Source organism: Humulus lupulus, chromosome 4 (genome assembly GCF_963169125.1).
Source record: "Humulus lupulus chromosome 4, drHumLupu1.1, whole genome shotgun sequence".
NCBI lineage: Eukaryota > Viridiplantae > Streptophyta > Magnoliopsida > Rosales > Cannabaceae > Humulus > Humulus lupulus.
This window is the reverse complement of record NC_084796.1, coordinates 248,230,160-248,251,710: the sequence shown is the minus strand read 5'-3', so window position 1 is coordinate 248,251,710 and position 21,551 is coordinate 248,230,160. Positions and strand designations below refer to the sequence as shown.

At 31.6% G+C, this 21,551-nt stretch overlaps 1 protein-coding gene across 1 annotated transcript; it reads right to left on the bottom strand.

The window, feature by feature from the left end:
* Positions 1-14,196: 14,196 nt before the first annotated feature.
* On the bottom strand, positions 14,197-16,545 carry LOC133833156 (uncharacterized). Its single transcript, XM_062263408.1, has one exon. It carries the CDS (start codon positions 16,543-16,545, stop codon positions 14,197-14,199), a length of 2,349 nt encoding a protein of 782 aa, XP_062119392.1.
* Between the last annotated feature and the right edge of the window lie 5,006 nt (positions 16,546-21,551).

Here is a 21,551-nt window from a genome sequence, read left to right as displayed (position 1 = left end):
TCCTTCCTTTGCATGTTGAAAGTTTTTATGTTCATTTTTCTCGTTTCTGGCTGGTCCATTTAGCTTTAGATTTGCTAATTCTTTGAATAAGAGCTGGAGTAGCAAAACAATGAATTCTGTCTTTCAGAAATCAATGTTTTGCCTTAAAACTGTGATTTTTTTTTTTTGTTGTTTCCTTGATCGCTTTCTCCTAATTGAGTTGGCTCGATGAAATCGTCGCAGATTCGTTCTTTTGTTGTGATTTTTTGAAGAAAGTTTGAATCTTTAAACCTGCTGCGAATGCAATGGATTTTGTTGCTTATAAATGGCGCTTTAAGAAGATGAATGTAGTTGGGTTATAATTTTTACTTAAAGCCAAAACACCTAAAATGGCAATTTGATTAAATTTTTGTTCTCGAGATTTAACAAATAAATAATTTATAACATTTTTTTTTACTTAAAGTGCATTATAATATAACTTAAATGGTGTTATAAAATGTGCTAAATATGGCATGTTAAATGGTTAAAAGTTGTACCTTAGCTCATTTTTTATCAAAATTAGATACATCGTCCATTGCAGATAGTCTAGGTATTAGGTATTTTACTGAGAGACATTCTAAAAAATAATTATACTATTGTAAAACTATTTTTTTTTTAGTTTGGACCCGGATTTTTTTTATAATAATTTTATAATTGTTATCAAAGCCTATGCACTTGCTAAGACAATATAGCTTATTTACATTACACACACCGTTTGAAGTATTAAATTTGAGTTATTCGACCTTTTTCTTATGCTGGAGTGCTTACGTCACAGGCTTGCTTTCCATTTCTTGGACTCAGGTGGCTTCTCTCTTTTCTTCTGTGTTGGTGGTAGGGGGCATGTTGGTGGTTGTCTGGATGTTGATGTCGTTGTGGCGTTGTTGGCGACTCAGGATGTCGGCTGATCGGGGTGACGGTGTCTTGCAGTACGGAAGCTGGTGACTATCAGTTGGGGAAGAGTGGGGCAGTGGCTGTTGGTCTTGGTGTGGTTTCAAGTGCTGGTGTTCTCCATGTCCAAGGTCTTGCTGCAATTGTGTAGTTGTTTGGTGAAGTTTGTTTTTTACTTTTTATTTTTATTTTGAATAAATACGATTTTCTCCATCCAACTATTACATTTTTTAAATCGTATCCCTTGAAGTATTTTGTTTGTTAAAAATTCACCTCTTGAATTATGTATGTTACTGAAGAAAAGATTCATGATCAGTGTTGATTTGATATTTTAGGCACTGCTACATCAGTGTCACGTGTATAATTCAATAAAAAAATTAACATATAAATAAAAAATTATTTTAAAAGATTTTAAAAATAATTTAAAAATCATAAAATTTATATATATATTTTACTTATTATTATTATTTTTATATAAATATTAAAAAATTAAATAAAAAATCATATAAAATCCAAAAATTATTGAAACAAAATTATTTAAAATTCATAATAGATAGTTTATTTATTTAAAATATATAAAAATAATAATAAAGATATTAATATTTTTTTTAGAAAAAAAAATAACAAGTCAACTATATTAAACGTTATGCTAATTAAATTACCATAAAAGTTATTGCTTTTATTTAATCACAATTAAAAAGTAAATTGCATTTAATTATGGAAGTCTTAATTTAAAGTAAAAAAAATCCTAAATTTAAACTAAAATTTCTATTTTCTTTTATCCATTCGCCCGTTCTTCTTCTTCTTTTTCTTTGGTACTGGTTAGGGGAGAGAGCTTGAAGGATATAGGTAAGTAGACGTCGCGATGAGATTTGGGGGCTCGTGGAGGTCAACTGAGAAGACTAGGGGGTGGATCTGGGTTGTGCGACGGTGAGGACAGGGTAGTGCGACGGTGAGGACTTGGGTATTGTATGCGACGGTGGTGGCGCTGTGAGTCGCAGGCAAGGGTGGTGGCGCTGGGAGTCGCAGGCAGGGGTGGGACAATTTCTTGCATTCTTTTTCGGGGTTGTGGGGGATTTTTGGGTAAGGGCATCACGCTCCCTGACCCGCACACCTGCACCTAACCCGGCCCACGCCTGCAGTCCCCTATGCCTGCTAGCCTACTGCTGTTCCATCACCTTGGTGTGCGTGCGCCCATGCCAAGCTTCTACAACTAATCTCTTCCCCTACGCCACCTCAAAGGAAAAAAAGAAATCAAACAACAAAGTTAACTTTTGCCAAAACACATGAGACAAATGTTGTTTTATTATTATATTATTTAAGGTTTATTTCTAGTAATTTGTTTTTAATTTATTTTGCACTTTAGTCCCTTTCTTCACCTATAAATAGGTGCACCCTCATCCTTCGACCACACACCATTTTCTTCTCCTCTCTCTATAAAATAGTGAATTCTTTCTCTCTCTAGGTTAGAATAGATGGTCTTCTCACAATTCTCACAATTTTCTTGGAAAATTTCTCCCAATTTTAGAAAATTGCGAGAAAATTGCGAGAATGCCTATTTGCCTAGGCTAGGGTAATTTTGGTGAGGTTTATGGATAAAATTTTATATTTTGTAATATTTATTTATTTTTATAAATGTTTTTCAAAGCTTAATATTTGAGTTTTATTAATTTTAGTATTATTTTATTTATGTAATTAATATTTATTATTAATTTTATATAGATTCAATTTTTTCTATGTAATTTTACCAAAAATAATTTATATTAATTTTGTTATTATATGAGAAGTCATTTACTACATTATCGCCAAAGTAGTATAGTATCCATTTAGGATCTCTTGTAAGAATAGTATTGGCATTATATATTAATTTGTTATTTTGTGAGTAATTTTTGCTGCATAATTGCCAATAATATTATGTTGTTTTTATGTTTCTCATAACAATAATATGTATATGTACTTCAAGTATGAATTTTTATTACTCAAATAGATTTACAAATTATCAAAGTAAATAAGTGACCAAAATTTATTGTGGAACTCCGATGCCTCGTCAAGCCTTTTTATTATTTATTTTCGTTTTAATTTAATCATTCAAACATAAAATCCACAAAAATATTGATTATGTTATCTTGTTCTCACATTACTAACTTTCTAACCGTTTTATTTGTCTTTTTGTTCATTTATCTCCTTGTGGAATTGACCGCCCATCTATACTACCATTAGTGAAAGTCAACTAGTGAAAGTCACGTTTTGGCATTGATCAACTAATCATTGTGCACATGGACATTGACCAGCTTGCAAGTCTACTTCCTCCTTTACTTTATTAATTTAAAAAAAGATATTATCTTTCTTATATATTTAGAAATATATTATTTACTTGATTTTCTACAAAATCAAATCAAATTTAAATTTGAATAAAAATATAATGATAATAACTAATTCAAATTTAATCATTTGTCATATATAATAATTTCAAAAATTACATATATATTCAAATAAATATTATTCTAATTTATTTATTTTATAATTAATCAATTATGACTAATCATCTCATGATTATGTATTTGTCCAAAAACTAAGAGAGTGTTTGACACCTTAACTAAAAAACAGTTTTTTGTTTTTAAAAGCTAAAAACTGTTTTTTGAAAACAAGTGAAAGTGTTTGGCATTGTTTTCAGAAAACAATTTTTAAAAACAAAGTTACAAAAAACAGAAAATTTTGAGAACAACAAAAAGTTATTTTCTGTTGTTCTCAAATTTTCTTTTCTTACTTTCTCACTTCTTATTTTTCATCATTTTTTCTTTCAAATTATTTTATCTCATTATTTATTACAAACTTTAAAAATATTTTTCTCTTTGTAAATATATTTGTTAATTTTTTATTTAAGATTTAAAAAAAATAAAACTAAAAAATTGTTTTTAGAAAACATTAACCAAACAACTCTTGCTTTTTAAAACTACCAAAACAGTTTTTTGTTCTCATTTATGAGAACACAATTTTGAAAACAAAAAACAGAAAACAATGCCAAACAGGCCCTAACTTTTCTTTACAAATATACTCTTTCAATTGTTACTTTTACCCTTATAATGTTTATAAGTCGACTTGGGACCTATGAATGACCTATAATTTAAATCACTAATAAATTAGATTATTAATTAAATTCTTTATTCTAATAAATCTCATTTATTAATTATGATATTATTTCACAAAAATTATGATATTATACTCTTGCAATTGTAGAGCAAAATTACGGAATTCTCTCTAATAGTCTGTAATCATCACATGAATTTTCTCTAATTGTTTATTTTTTAACTTATTATAAATTCGGGTTCAATAACCGTTCAGTTCCAGAATGAACCCCTTAAGCTAGAGGGAACCAACTTTCAACTTCTCTTAAGAACGTTTGGATTTTGTATCTATAAATTATGTTCCCAACCAATTACCTTTATGAGTCTCCGAAACAAAAATCTTTAGCCTTTATCAAACAAATTGTGACAAGTGAATCAAAAAACCCAACAAAGATAAACAAGAATTCATTATTTCTTAGAATTTAAATTGATATGCTTATGATATCTAGTGATATAATTGTAACTCTTGATGGTAAACAATATTTTAATTAAGAGTTATTAGGTCCAGTCTTATATAATCTTATCATATAAAACATATCCACTAAGTTGTCTTACAACACCAGTAATCTAGATTAGGATCACATGCATTCTTAAGGCTAGTGGACCACACTAGTAGTAGTCAATTAGTGTTCCATAGACTATTTAATTCATAATCTGTATTATTAGTCCTAATGTACCATTTCAAGATTACAGTGATATTAATAAATTTTAAATTTTATGATATTTATTTATAGGGTATATAACAAATGATACAATCAATCAATCATATATAAATTTTATACTTTTATTAATTTCACAAAGCAATACTCAAATACATGCTTTGAGGGCATCATGGCGAACAATATCTCACTTGTCAGTCTTTAATTGGAGAAGAGGCACATGTTATCCTTTCCATTATATGGTCCCATGCAACGATTTTTGATAACCTTATTTGACAACATGCGGAGTTGGGTAGATGTTGGGTGGTTGATCGGGTTGATTGGGTTGCACATTTTAACATTTAGTCTTATAATATTCCTTCGAAGGTGATCAAATTGTTTTTTGTGAAATGCTTCTCTAAAGTGGATTCATACTACAGTTAATAACACATGATTGGCTACGAACAAAATATGTTCTTTATGTTAAGCTGCTTATGAGACCACCTTTCATTCTTTATTAGGGTGCCCCTCTTTGAAAACTATATTCAAAGTATTCATTATTGTCATAGTGTTTGAGAGGTTTCTTGACTTTTTTGATTTTCTAAGGGAAATTTGAGTATTTATGTATTATGGGCTCCTAAATAAAAAATATACTATGCTATGCTATATATACATGACCATTTTATGCCATTGTTTCCTTTGTTTCCAAAACTGCCCCTGAGATAAGTTGCCCTTCACTATTCTCTATCTTCCTCACCTTCTCTCCTCCATCTACCCCATGGCCGACGCACCTCCATCACCACCCACTCACCTCCATTTTTTTTTCCTTAGTTTTCCCCTCTCTATTTCTCTCTTTCCCCCTCCATTTCCCGTCTCTCTTTCCCCCTCCCCATTTCTTTTCTCTCTTAAGTTATCCATGGATACTAAATGAAAATACCCATGATAGTTTTTGATGATTTTGAACTTAAACCCACTAAAAGTTTAATCAAGACACTAATATATGCATTTTGAACAGATGTGGGCATGATTTTTTTTTTATTTTGCTTGCATTTATTTTCAATTTTTTTAGATTTGAAACGTAAAAATTTGCAGAAAATTCGATGCACTTCGATACCCAACTCGATGGGCCCTTAAAAATCATCATTTTCATGAAAAACTCGATTCACCTCGATACAACTCGATGCACCTCGATGAAACTCGATGTCATTAATTGAAAATGCATTACTTTTCACTCGGGTGTTCGTTTGAGGTGATTTTTTTTTTTGAATTTGGATATTTTTTGAGATCTACATGTTTGAGATGTATACATACACACTTGGGAAGTTTAAATGTTGAAAACACCCCAAAGTTCAAAACAATATCGTAATATTTTCGAAGTTGGGCATGTTTTCAACCTTTAAACTTCCCAAATGTGTATGTACACATCTCAAATGTGTGGATCTAAAAAAAATACCAAAATTAAAAAAAAAAAAACCTTAAAAAGGCACTCGTGTAAAAAGTTATGCACTTTCAATGAATTACATTGATTTTCATCGAGGTATATCGAGGTGCACCGATGCCCAACTCGATTGAGGCCTTAAAATCATGATTTTCATGAGAAAACTCTATGTATCTCGATACCCAGCACGATGGGCCCTTAAAAATCATGATTTTAATGAAAAACTCAATTCACCTCGATGAAACCTGATACCATTTATTGAAAATACATAACTTTTCACTCGGGTGTTTGTTTGAGGTGATTTTTTTTTTTGAATTTGAGTATTTTTTTGAGATCTACAAGTTTGAGATGTGTATATACACATTTGGGAAGTTTAAAGTTGAAAACATGCCCAACTTCGAAAATATTAGGTTTTGTTTTAAACTTTGGGGTGTTATCAAAAGTTAAACTTCCCAAATGTGTATTTACACATCTCAAATATGTAGATCTCTAAAAAATATGCAAATTAAAAAAAATCTCAAATTGACACTCTAGTAAAAAGTTATGCATTTTCAATAAATAACATCGAAGTGCATCGAATTTCACCTAGCTAGATCATTTTTTTTTCTTCATGAAAATCATAACAATGGCCCATTGAGTTGGGCATCAAGACACATCGAGTTTTCTGCAAATTTTAACGTTTCAGATTTAAAAAAATCACGAAGAAACTGAAAAAAAAATTGCAAAAAAAAAAAACCAAAAAATTATGACAAGATCAGTTCGAAAATATAGTAATGTCTTAATTGAACTTTTAGTGAGTTTAAGCTCTAAATTATAAAAAACTATCATTGGGTATATTTTTTTAGTCTCCATGAATAATTTAAGAGAGGAGAGAAATGGAGGGAGAAAGAGAGAGGATAAATGGAGTGAGAAAGAGATGGGAAATCTAAGAAAAAATGTGTAAAAACTTGAATTTCCCTTTTGTAAAGATAGTTTTGGAGTTACTCTCAACCCTAAAAAATGATGACATACGGAAGGTGTCTTCTATTGTAGAGAATTTAATAAAGAAGGAATACAAATTTGTATGAAAACTTGCTTTTGGATGACAATTTGGTGGTGGAATTTCTTAGACTATTTTCAAACTTTTTCTGTCCATCCCAAACCATCTTTAAAAAAAATAAAATACAAGACCAGTTAATGGTGATGCTGCTTCCACATAATGCGTCAACTTTATCTGGAAAAGCATTAAATGTTGCTTTGGGATTCCACATTTCTATGAGTATGTGCTAATTATGGCAAGTAGTTTGTAGGGTCAAGTCAAGGCCATCAATACAATCCTTAAAGGTAACCTAAAGAAAAAGCTCAAGAGCTTGAAAAGAGCATGGGTCAACGAGTTTCCCATGGTGTACTTCAATTCAAGCCTTACAACACCACAACAACAACGACTAGAGATTGAGAATCCCTTTTCTCTATAGCCTTTTAAGGTCGAGCCATAGTACCTATGGGGATTGAGGTGCCCACTCCATGGTTTCCAATCCCAACTATGGTGAATGTAAGCTTTGAAAAGTTAGACAAGGCCGGTGGTTAGGCAGATGCCCCATTGTTTGACTTTGAAGTAGAGAAAAATGGTGGAGAAGCATTCATCGATGATTTACCAAAGAACTGAATTAGTGACATTATAATTAGTAACATTTGCTAAAAAATGTTACAAAAACAATATTTTAGTAGCATTTAATAGAAAATTTAACTAAATATATTACAGTTTTTACCTTTAAAATTTAGTAACATTTTTAAAATGTCACTAGAAATAATTTTAAGTAGGATTTTAAAATTATCACTAGAAATAATTTTTAGTGACATTTTAAAAAAGGTATGTACTAGTGTTACCACTAACTAGCCGCACCTCTCTCTAAAAAAAAAAAAAAAACTAATGGCACCTCTCTCAACCCAAATCTCCATCATTCTCTATTAAGTTTTAACTGCAATTTCTCTATATTTCTCTCAACTCCAACCGATCTACACCCTATATTGCGCCTCTTCATGGAGTCTTTGATGTGGTCAACACAGGTAGCAATGGAGAAGAAGAAATTTCCTCCCTCTTTTAGTTTTGGGTATGCGATTTCTGGTCATTACTTGATATATATGTGTATTGATTAAATTTTTACAAGATCTGGGTACAGGATTTTTATACAATTTTTTTCCCTTCTTTCGATGTTTGCATTAAATAGCAATTGTTTTCTGCCTTTCATATCATTATTGACTGTGATGTGTGGTTGCCAACTCTTGTTTTAGCATATGCAGTTTTATGAAGTAAGACTTGAAGTTTGTTGATTATCAGGAATAATTGCTGAAAAATTTTGTAATGTTTCACATTAATTAATTCAAAAAGAGTAGATATCTTAATTGCAGTGTTGGGAATATGTCCTGTAGTGGAAGTTGATATATTAATTGCAGGTATTGTTTCAGTTTAGTGGTTTGGAAGAAATTGGAAAAGAAAGAAAACTGTATATTATGCTTATGCTTATGTATTTTGTTTTAGTTAATTTTTGTAAATATAATAACATGCATTATTTTGTAGCTATTTATTGGGATGTTTTGTATACATAAATTTTATTGAAATGATAAGTTTTTAAATTATTGAAAATATTTGTAAGATTTATTTTATGCGTACAAAATATACATTAAAAACAAATAATATATATACATTTAGTTAAATATCAAACTAGTAACATTTTTCTAAAATGTCACTAAAATTATTTTTTTCTATAAAAAATAAATTATAATTTATTATTAAAAATAATTTAGTGATAAATAAAAAAATTATTTAATTATTTTTAGTGATATTTTCAAATGTCACTCTACTTTTACTCACACGGGCATATCTTACATTTGGCCCAAATGACACTAAAATTATAAATGTTACTAAAACTAAGAAACAATGACATTTTCAAATGTAACTAAATCCATATTTTGGTGTATTATCCAACTTTAGAATTTTAATTCGCTTTTTCGCACTATTTCTTTACTTTAGCATTAAATATTTTAAAAAATCCAATAATAGGGCTGATCCTGAGTGGTATGAGATCCTATACAAAATATGTTATTTTAAAAAAAATTATATATAAAATAATATTTTTTAAAATTTGGGAGGGCTTTTGTGTATGTAAAACAATAACATTTTTAAAAAATTTGGAGCCTCATTAAGGCCGGGTTATTGAGTTATATAACCTTGTGATTACTCGGTTTTAACAATATAACCTGGTTATATTTGAGTAATATTTATTTATTTTTTTAATTTTTTTTTACAATTTTAAGAAGACAATTACTAAAATAACCTTTTAACTAAAAACCCTATATATAAATATTACCTTCTCTCATTTCGCAGGCCCATTTTCCCACTTTCCCACTCTTTTTTTCTTCTATTCATTCACTACAATATTAATAATACAATATTGACATCACAGTACAATTATCAAAAAATTGAAAAGAAGCAAAATAACAAAAGTATATTCACTCCCACTGTCACACCAAGGTACATTTCTCACTTTTTTGTTTTTATTTTTTTTTATCATGTTTTCTTTCAGCTTTTATATATTTATATAAACATATAAATGAGTTAATTTCTTGAATTAAAATGACAATGAGTACCCATTTTTTTGTATTAAACTTTTGTGTAATCTATTACACTTTGTTATAATATTTATTTTGTTTATTAATTTTTTTATTTTACAATCTTAATAATAATGCAAACCATATATTTGTGAAAATGTCTCAATGAGCTAATTTTATTAAATTAGATTGAGATTTTCAACTAATATACAATATGTGTTGTTGCTTATGGTTTGATATTTGAATTGAATACTTACATTGCATTGATTAATTGTACTACTTCATTATCTTTTTTTTTTGTTAAAAAAAACATATTGGATATGTGATGTAGAGTGTACATTTTAGCTTAGTTTGATAATTGATATATTAACAACCTTGTTTTTATTGAAGATTTCAATCACGGTACATAATCACTTTAAGTCAATTTTCTTAGACCCATATATTTAAATAGATCTTATTATGATGTTCGAATAATGATATTTTTATGTAAATTTGCTTTCTATTAGTATTTTTAGGTGGATCGATTGTCCAATCACCCAAGCTCAACTCTTATACACTTTATTTCCTAGATTCCATGGCACGAACGAAAATACCAAGCATTAGAGATCCACAACAACTGATTCAACGACAGTTGATTATTCACGAATCTAGTCCGGAGTCGTCGTGCTCAAAATCGTTGGATGCTAGTGTGCCACCAACACCTCCCGCAGACACAACAACGACTCAATTAGATAATGAGGTAAATGAAGTTAAATACATTTTTTCTATTCTTGTACTTTTTTTAAAAATAGATAATATATTTAATTGAAATCAATTGGCTATAAATTAAGAGCACTAAATGCATGATTTGAAAAATATTGGTTTAAAATGTAGAACTCAACTAGAACGAGTATAGCTCAAGTGGTTATGGTCGAGATTTTTAAAAACGCAATGAACTTTCAGTTTAGGGCTCGATTAGCATGAGTTGAGATTTCCAAAGTCTAATTGATAGCATAGAGCTCGACTGGTGAGTAGAGCTCGACCATACATAGTTGAGATTTCCAAAGTCTAATTAAAATTGTAGCATAGAACCCGACAAGTGTGAGTAGAGCTCGACCAAAGTGGAGATTTCCAAATTCTAATTGAAATTGTAGTATGGAGCTCAACTGGTGTGAGTCGAGCAACACCATACATAGTCAAGATTTCCAAAGCCTAATTGAAATTGTACCATAGAGCTTGACTATTGTGAGTAGAGCTCAACTGGAGTGAGTAAAGCTCGGCTGATGTGAGTAGAGCTCGATCATGCATAGTAGAGATTTCCAAAGTCTAATTGAAGTTGTAATATAGAGCTCGACTGGTGTGAGTAGAGCTCGACCATACATAGTCGAGATTTCCAGGCTTTAGTAGAGCTCTACCAAACATGGTCGAGATTTCCAAAATCTAAATGAAATTTTAGTGTAAAGCTCAACTAGAGTGAGTAGAGCTCGACTAACGTGTTTTTTACTCTATTGATTAAAAAGTTATATTTTTCTTAAATTTAATTAATAGGTATATATTGAAGAAAAGTCAGTGACATGTTCTGAAGAACAATTAGAATCACATATTGATGAACAATCAGAGTCCTCCTCTATGCCACGACAGAAAACACTTTCAGTAAGTTTTGTTTTGTAAAATATTTAAGTTTTTATGTTATTTAATATTGAGAAATATGATATTTAATTTATTGTAGATTGAAAAGATTCCTCGATTGAAGCCTATATTAGAGGAGAATGAACACTTTGAGTGCAAGATAAGTGTGAAAAGTTAGATAAGGTCACAAAACTTATCAATGATGTACTAAAGAATGACCCGACCAACTTACAATTGTTCAAGGAATCTCCGTTTGGCCACTTTCTTGATCTTTTTAAGAACTATGAACATTCAAGTCAAGTGATGTGGTTATTACTCATTCGGGAAGCAGACTGTGATAGAGATTCAGAGATGTGGTTTGTTGTTAATGGGGTACCGATCCGATTCTCATTGATGGAGTATGCATTAATATCTGGGCTAAAATGCTCAGAATATCTAGAAGGTTGGGAAACTCAAGCTGAGTCAAATGCATTTAAAGATAGACACTTTCGTGGGCTTGGTTTACGAACTATAGACTATTTCCAGCGGATTATTAAAGACCATGAATGGCTATTTAGTGAGGTATGACATATGTTTTTATGATCCCTTATATCTAAGACTTAATTTTGTTTCCACGTGTATAATGCTATTGTTATTTTTTACAGCACATTGATGATGCTTTGTTTGACATTAGAAAGCGACAACATGAGTATTAAGATGTGATTCCACAAGATGCAATCATTTTGGATGAAAAATTTACTCAATTGGTGACCATCAACTTCAACTCTAACCCTAGCATTATTGATGATGAAATAAGTCAATATATTTCAGGGAATCATCCGCATTTTTGGGGCAAGAAATGGAAAGGCTAAAAAAAGTTGTATATGCCTTTAAACATAGGGAACCATCATTGGGTTGCAGTTAAAGTAGACTTACAAGCATTAGAGTTGATTGTTTATGACTGCAGTATTGGAGCGACCTCATCAAAAGAAATGGATGCTTTGATGTTACCACTCCAAACGATGATTCCAACTATGCTTCGTGTATCTTCACAATTTGAGGACATAGCACAATGTCTTCACAAACCATGGACATATACACGCTTACTTAGTGTTCCACAAAATTCAAGGTAAGTGTATTTATCTAAGTCTATATATACATGCTTACTTAGTCTATATTTATTGCAATCTTAAGTCTATTATTGATTTTAAACTTTTCTTATAACATGGGAGATTGTGCAGTGTACACAATTAAGTTCATTGAGTTTGACATGGCTGGTTGTACTTTTGATCGTCTTTCAGATGACATGATACCATTCTACAAAATGAAGATGGCAGTAGATATTTTTTGTCAAGATTGGGATCTTTAGTAATTTGTATATTTTAAAATGTTTGGATAGTTTCAAGAATGACAATGTTTTAAAAACTTTATACGTAGTTGAAGATCATCATGAATTTCTCTAGATTTGTCAACCATATACTAATGTCAGTTGAGCTCTAAATTTGAAGCTTATTTAGTATTGGAAATCTCAACTGGATATAGTCGAGCTCTACTCATGTCAGTCGAGCTCTATAGTAAACAAAATTATAATTTTTTGATAAATCTCGACCATATATAGTCGAGTTCTACTCATGTTAGTTGAGTCATATTGTAAATATTTGTAATAAAACTCGACAAGGTATAATTGAGCTCTACTCATGTCAGTTGAGTCATTTTGTAAAGGTTCTACAAAACTCATCCATGTATAGTCGAGCTCTACTCATATCAGTCGAGCCATTTTGTAAAGGTTCTAAAAATCTCAACCATGTACAGTCGAGCTCTACTCATATCAGTCGAGCCGTTTTGTATAGGTTCTAAAAATCTCAACCATGTACAGTCGAGCTCTACTCATATCAGTCGAGACATTTTGTAAAGGTTCTAAAAGTCTCAACCATGTACAGTCGAACTCTACTCATATCAGTCGAGCCATTTTGTAAAGGTTCTAAAAATCTCAACCACGTACAGTCGAGCTCTATACAAATGTTAATGCCACTTTTTTTACTAATAAATAAAATTATCAATATACTTAAAAAATTTCTTGTATAAAAATATTTGTATTTTCATAATTTTCATAGACTAAATGTCACATTTATCAATTTCTTGTATACAAATATTTGTATTTTCATAATTTTCCTAGACTAAATGTCACATTTATTAATATTCGATTATTCTTATTAAACATATTGACACGTCTCCTATTTATTATAGATAAAGTACCGCATCTAATAAATGCAATAATGTTAATGCCTTTTTTTTTACTAATAAATAAAATTATCAATATACTTATAAAATTTATTGTATAAAAATATTTGTATTTTCATAATTTTCCTAGACTAAATGTCACATTTATTAATATTCAATTATTCTTATTAAACATATTGACACAGTCGAGCTCTACTCATGACAGTTAAGCTTTATGATGAAATTATTATTAGTTTTTCTAAATCTCGACTGTTGACAGTTGAGCTCTACTCATGTCAGTCAAGCTCTATGCTGGAATATTTATCTATCTTTACAAAGCTCGACCATCCATGGTCGAGCTCTACTCACGTTAGTTGAGCTCTATGCTGGAATATTTATCTTTCTTTACAAAGGTTGACCATCCATAGTTGAGCTCTACTCACGTCAGTTGAGCTCTATGTTGAAATATTTATCTATCTTTACAAAGTTCGACCATTGATGGTCGAGCTCTACTCATGTCAGGCGTTCTATACTGGAATATTTATCAATCTTTGCAAAGCTCGACCATCCATGGTCGAGCTTTACTCATGGAAGTCGAGGTTCATCTCAAGTAAACACAAGAAAATTTAAATTAATTCAAATTCAATGATATAAATTAACCATAGTAATTTAAAACAAGCATATGCATCAACAATTACAATTTAGAAGTTGTGGCTCGTAAGGGGCATGTTTTTTTGGAGTGACCAGGCTGCTCGCATAAACCACACCTTTTTATCCATTTTTTTCCCTCACCAACTGATGGGATTCTTTTCAATTTTTCCCTACCACGCTTGATTGGGACATTTGGAGGCAATACCTTCAGCAATACTTCAACTTCATTGATATCCCAATCTTCTTGTTGATGAACTGGATAAATGGTATCAAGATAAGCCAACGCCCAAGTTTCCAACTTATAATAATTAGAGCGCAAATCATACACTTCTATTCCAGCTTGCTCATATGATGCTAATGCATGCACACATGGAAGTTGATCAAGGTCAAAGACACGACATGAGCATTGTCTTTGACCTAAATCAATTATGGCATCATTTTCTTTACCTGTAACCTCATACTCAAATCGGTTAAGTTGTTTCACATTCATTTCCGATGCTTTCTTGAATCTTTTTCGAATAATATTCTCTGCCTTTGGAGTTAAAGGTGTACACTTTGTATTGATAGATGCCACAATATTGCGGCGATTGTTGAACCACTCAGAGACTTTTGCCTGCATAGCCTCCAACAACGCATTGATAGGGTAATCTCTAGGTTCCCTCAGTGCTGCATTAATAGATTCTGCACCATTCGTAGTCATAATATTGTACCGAAAGCCTGTAAAGTGAGATCTCGCCCATTTACTAAGAGTGAGATTTGATTCTTCAAGATACTTCACTGCTACGGGATATCTATTCTTCAATTCATCATAGAGTTTGTTGAAGTCGGAAACTTTATAGGCATTGGCAGTTTCTTCGAATAATTTTATGACACCTTTAACTCTGACACGTGCTTTAATATTCTGAGACAGATGCCACCTACAATGCCCATGTTGTGACTTCCTGTAAATATTTGACACCCCATTGATGATGCTTTGATTTCTATCTGAAATAAAGACTAAATCACTATCATCTGGTATAAGTTCTTGTAACTTTGTAAGGAACCATGACCATGAAGCATCATTCTCTGAATCAACCACAGCCCAAGCAATAGGATATTGATGAAAATTACCATCTTGTGCTGTTGCAATGAGCATTACACCTTTGTACTTGGTCTTCAACCAAGTCCCATCCACCGCAATAACCTTTCTCATGCAACGAAATCCTTTGATGCATGCTCCATATGCTAGGAAAACATATTTGAATTTAGAATCTTCATCCACCTCCAAATGCGTGATCGTACCTGGATTCATCTTTCGAACCATGTATAAGTAAGCTGGAAGATTTTGAAAACTTAATTCAAGCGAACCTCTAAGAAGGTTGTTTGCAAGTTTTTTCCCCTTCCAAGCTTTCCAATATGTTATTGGCATGTGATTGTTCTGCATAATCGTCATTATTGCTTTTGGCTTCGGTGTCTCTTTTTGACCATCGAAACTTGACCTCACGACATTAGAAACTACTGCAGCACTTGCTTGACGATGCTTTCTTTTCCGGCTAATAAGGGAACAAGTGTGAGTGTTACAATAAGTTCGTATTGAGAAACGCTCTGAGTTGGTAACTTTTGCTGCACGCACTGCCCAATTGCATGACTTGTCAATGCATTTTGTCACATATAATGACTTGGTAGATTTATTAATTTCCATCTCAAAGCAAGCCTTTATTGCAATATCGTTCAACTTAGTTTTTACCTCATCTTTGTTCTTGAATTCTTGACCAATTGCCAAATCTGACCCATCTGGGAAACAAAATGTGTCTTCACTAGGGACTTGATTTTGTTCATCATGGTGGTCCAACGAATCATAGTAGTTCAATGGGTCAATGTGATTTGGAGTTGGAGATGATGATGTTGTCCTTTTGTTAAGAAGGTCCACAGGTTCACAACCTAGATTAACACCACTTTCGCCTGGTGCAGAAGCAGCATCACAAATATTATTTTCAAAGTAGAATTCACGGTCAAAGTAATCATCTACTAAACTTTGTTCATTTTCTTTCATGTTGCGTTCAACTTCCATGTCACATATATCTTCTCTCTTAATGAGCTCCACACGTAGTGCAACTCTACGATTGTTCTCTCCACAATCCAAAAGATAAGCTGCAAGACATTCATCCCCTCGTAAAATGAGTGGTGGTATATTTTCTCCCGCAATGATAGGTAAGTAACTTATTTTCAATTCGATATCATTTTGATTCACCCCAATATTCTTATACAATTTCTCCAATAACACCTCAAAAGTAATATTGGAGTCATCAACAATGATAGATATAACTTCCTTATTCTTTGGTGACCATTTATACAACCCTTGCTCTTCCTTCCATTCCCCATCATATTGAGCATAGATTACTACTCGAGTCATTCCTGTAACGAGAATAGATTATTAACATTAGAAAATATATTTAATGTTAAAATTATAATTAATAAGTTTAAAATTAAAAATATGAATCTCAACCAAGTCTAGTTAGGCTCTACTAGTATCTCAACCCACTATAGTTGAGCAAAAATTGAGCTTTACTAATATCTCTGTTGACTGCGTTTTTAGCCAACGACGTGAGAACGTCAATAACGACAAGCCTTCAAGAGAATGTAAACGACAACAGACAGTTTTAATCAAGAAAATAAAGAACACACAAGATTTTTATAGTGGTTCAGCCCCGATTGTCGGTAATAGCCTAATCCACTTAGAGTTGTGATTTATAGATCTGTACTCAAGATCAGATGGACTGAGCCAACTGAGTTTCTTCAGTACCGATTGCAAAAATACAAGAATTCTCTCAAGTGCAGCACTTTCTCTCTCTAGAATACTCAGACCCAAATTTCTCTCTCTAGAAAGAAGAAGAAGAAGAAGCCCCTCTCTCATCTCATAAGCCCTCTATTTATAGGCTTAGGGTCATACATACGGTATCCCTAGAACCGGGATGTTTTATTATATTTATATTTAAATTACAAAGAAACATTCAAAATTCAAAATGTAACAAACCCCCCATTTGTGGGAAGAATGAGAGATTCCCGCATATCTTGTTGAAGTTGTTTCTGGGAATCTTGACTTAGTCTCCTCTAGCTAGTTGATCCACCTCCTACTGACCACCCATGCAAGTGCTGGTCGAACATGTGCATGGTGGTAGGACAAACATTTGTTGGTCGGACGTGCATGGTGGTAGGACATGCACTTCTCTCTTCTAACATGGCACTCTCCTCTAGCATGCCATGTTTCTCCTCGGACCAAATCCTTGGGGTCTCCTAAGACCACCCTCTTGGGGTCTCCTAGGACCACTCTCTTGAGTTCTCCTCGGATGCACTCTCTTTATCTCTCCTAGGACCACCCTCTTGGGGTCTCCTAGGACCACTCTCTTGAGTTCTCCTCAGATGCACTCTCTTTAGCTCTCCTAGGACCACCCTCTTGAGCCTCCTAGGATGCATTCTCCTTAGCCTCCTAGGATGTATTCTCCTTAGCCTCCTAGGATGCATTTCCCTTAGCTTTCCTCGGACCAAGGTGCACTTGGCTTGGTTATGACATCTTTCAAGCAGTCCAAATTCTTCGTCAGTCTACCGGGTCACTTTATCACAACTCTGAGAAGTCAATGTATTTATTGACTATTAATGTGTCTTTTAATGATCATGCACCGCCACTCGTCACCTTTATTGCCACGTTTTTGATCTCCAATTTTTGGGTATAACATTCTCAATCAGTTATAGTTGAGCTCTACTAGTATTTCAACCAACTATAGTTGAGCAACAGTTGAGCTCTACTACTAGAATTAACATATAAATTGAATTTAATATTTTTTTTACAAAGAATGTAATCTCTCTTTTTGACAAAAATGTTGATGAAACAATTTTATAGATTACAAATATAAATATGAACCAAGATCAGTTGAGCTCTACTAGTATCTCAACTAGCTATAGTAAAACAATAGTTGAGCTCTACCATTATCTCGAACATCTCCACCTAGTTGAGCTCGATTGTACCAAGGCAAGAACTAAACAATATCATCTTTTTCACGGGTTTCACTTTGCAAAATCACTATTTTTAACTCAAAACCCACTAAATGGTAATGATATGAGTAGCATTATACTTTAATTGTTATTTTTACTACATATTTATGAAGAAACAAACTTGTAAGCAAACAAAATGCAAATATTTAGTTCTAACATTCAAATCAAGAAAGATTCGAAATTTAAAATACTAATCTTGATCAAATCCAGTTAACCTCAACTACTATCTAAACCAGCAATAATTGAGCAACAGTTGAGCTCTACTAGTATCTCAACCATGTTTGGTCGAGCTCTACTGTAACTATCTTCTCGATTGAACACAGTCGAGCTCAACTGTACACAGTTGAGATCTGCGTTTCATCTTCTTCACGAGTTTCATTTCGAAAAACGCCATTTTCAACTCAAAAGCCACAAAATGGTTATTATATGGCTAACAAGGTACTTTTATTGTTATTTTTACCACATATATATGAAAAAATAAACATCTAAGAAAACAAAATACAACTTTCTTTGTTTTTACATTCAAATCAAAAATTAAAAAATTAGGGTTCCTCATTTACTTACCTTAATGTAATCACTTTTTTCCAACAATGTCACTGAAATCAGTATGTAAGTGTGTCACAAAATAATCTTTCTATACATTTGGAGAGATTTGATAGGATTTGAAGAGATTATGATGAAAAAATGGTGGATGGAGGAATGATGGGGGGCTGAATATGTTTTTTGTTTTTTAATTTTTTTTTTTCAAATCTGATTTTTTATTATTTTAATTAAAAAATATAAAATAAAAGGACATTATTGGAATATAAAAGTTTCATTAAAGGAGGAGATTAGTGTAGCTATAAATTTTGAAAAATGAAGGTTACATAACTAAGACAAAATCTATTTAAGGTTATTTAACTCAAAACCTTCATTAAGGCCCTAGGGACAGACCCGACCCGCCAATACCCAAGACCATGCCTGAGTATCAATACTCCATTATTAGTTTTGAAAAGAATCATATTTACATTTTAATATATGCAAAATCACAATATATCATGACAGTAGAGAAACCGTAATCAATGAGTGTGAAGGTCGAACTTTCCATTTCACTTTTTTATTCTAATTTATAATACCAACCAAATAAAAATTAAATTAATTAAAAAATATTCAATCAATAATTCAAATAATATATAACACACATTAAACCACTCACTCTCATTTTTGAAATTTTCACTAAAAAAATGGAAACATTATCCGCTTCTACAATTGGCCGAAATCTTGTTAGTCATTTTATTAAATTCTATTTTTCACAAGACTAATTATGGTTTCACATGACAAAAAAGTTATGTACCATTCAAACTTATTAATTACTTCTTTGGCCTACTCCAACAACAATCGATAGCAATAGGGACAGATTTGATCAATGTTGCACGTCCTGCGGTTGAGAGAGTTTTAGACTTCATAGGGAGACCAAGATATCTTAGATCACCAATAGGAGTAGAGGATCCTAATAAATCCACAATCTCCTTCCGAACCTCAAAGGGGGTGTTGGTGTTATCACTAAAGAAAATTGTGTAGTTTTAAGCTTGTTAATCTCTTGGCCAGCCCAATTGCAAAAATGCTAAAGGCACTCCCAATAGGCCTTGACTTCCTCCTTGTTCGTCTGTCCAACAATAACTATATCACCCGCAAAGAAAATGTGTTAAAGTCGAGGCCCACTGCGAGAGAGGAAGATAACCCTGGTGTTGGACATTGTACGGTGCCCCTTAACAGTATCTGTATAAAGAAAAAAAGAAAACTATTTCTTGGTTTCTTTTCAATGTTATAATCACATTCAATAACATCAACTAATTAAGCCCCATAATGCATTGAAATATAATAGCAAATAAAACAAACAAGTTTAATATTAATAAAACCTTACCTGTCATATAAGATAATCTTATGTATAACTAGTCCCCCAAAATAGCATAAATGTTCTCTTCTTCATCAAGTGCTGTTTATTTGAATATCTATTATAATTCTTCCATGAAAATCAAGAAGTAGGCCGATCCAATTAAATTAGATCTTCTTGTTATGTGCTTTTTCCTTCTTTGCATAATAAGCAAAGTTTTCTATGCAACATCAAGCAAGAGTAATAAGGGTCTTTTACCACACTCTAATTTTGAGGCCCATGCTCTAACTTCTGAAGCCTGTGGACTTTTATTATGATCATGACAAAAGTTGGTTTCGATATCTGAGTAGATACAAATTCAAATTTTTTATTATGACAGTGTATATTGTAGTCATTTAGAACATCCCACAAAATTTAAAAAAATTCAAATAATTTATAGTGCCGAAAATAAGATTCAAACAGCTTGTTGCACATGTGGACTCAAAAACAGGCACGCGTGGAGAATTCGACTGTTTGAATCTTGTTTTCGGCACTGTAAATTATTCGGAATTTATTGAAACTTTGTAAGATATTTTAAATGACCTACAATATATACTGTCATAATGAAAAGTTAGAGTTCATAACTATCTACAAGCCCAAACCAACTTTTGTCAACATCATTGTTGACAAGACACTGTAAACACCACCGTAATCTTTCCCTAATAATGTAATCATAATATTTACGTGGCTTCGATTATTTTCCTTTTTTCTTTATTCATTGTATTAATAATTTTTTCAACAAAAAGAAGAAATGTGTTACCCTGTATCCCACACAATAATTTCTCCCATAATTCATAAAAGAATATTCGGTTTTGAAATTTTCTAAACCAGCACATTCTGTTTTCTAGAGTAATTATATAAGAATCTTCGTTTGTCAAATACTTTTCTACCTATCTAGCAGTATCTACTGTATTTTCTGATATGACTTTGAAATTTTTGTTTATGTGGCCCTTAATTACTAGGACGAATTGAAATCTATTGTCCAATTTTTGCCTATCTCCAATGATAACCCAGCTTGGATTTATTTATTTATTTTTATCAAAAATAATTTTATTATTATTTTGAAAGAAGATGATACATAAGAGCACTCACAATTGATAAATGATAAGATAAATTAGCTAATTTCTGAATATATAAAAAAAAAAAGGTAAAAATGAACTTTTAATGTATGAGTTAAATTTAAGTTATTTTACATATTTTTTTAATTTAATAAATAATATTATTCCTCATCATTATATATAGAGACAACTATAAGTTAAAATTATTTTATTATTTTTTTCTTTATTTCTTTTTTTATATTAATTATATATTATTTTATTTTGTTTCTTTCTCTTTCTTGCTCTAATGACTACCCTTTACTGCCATTTTGTCCACATATATTTTACTATTCAAAATAGATTAGTCAGTTGATATTTTCCCCTGCATTTATTGTATGGTCTGGAAAAATCATTCTTAAT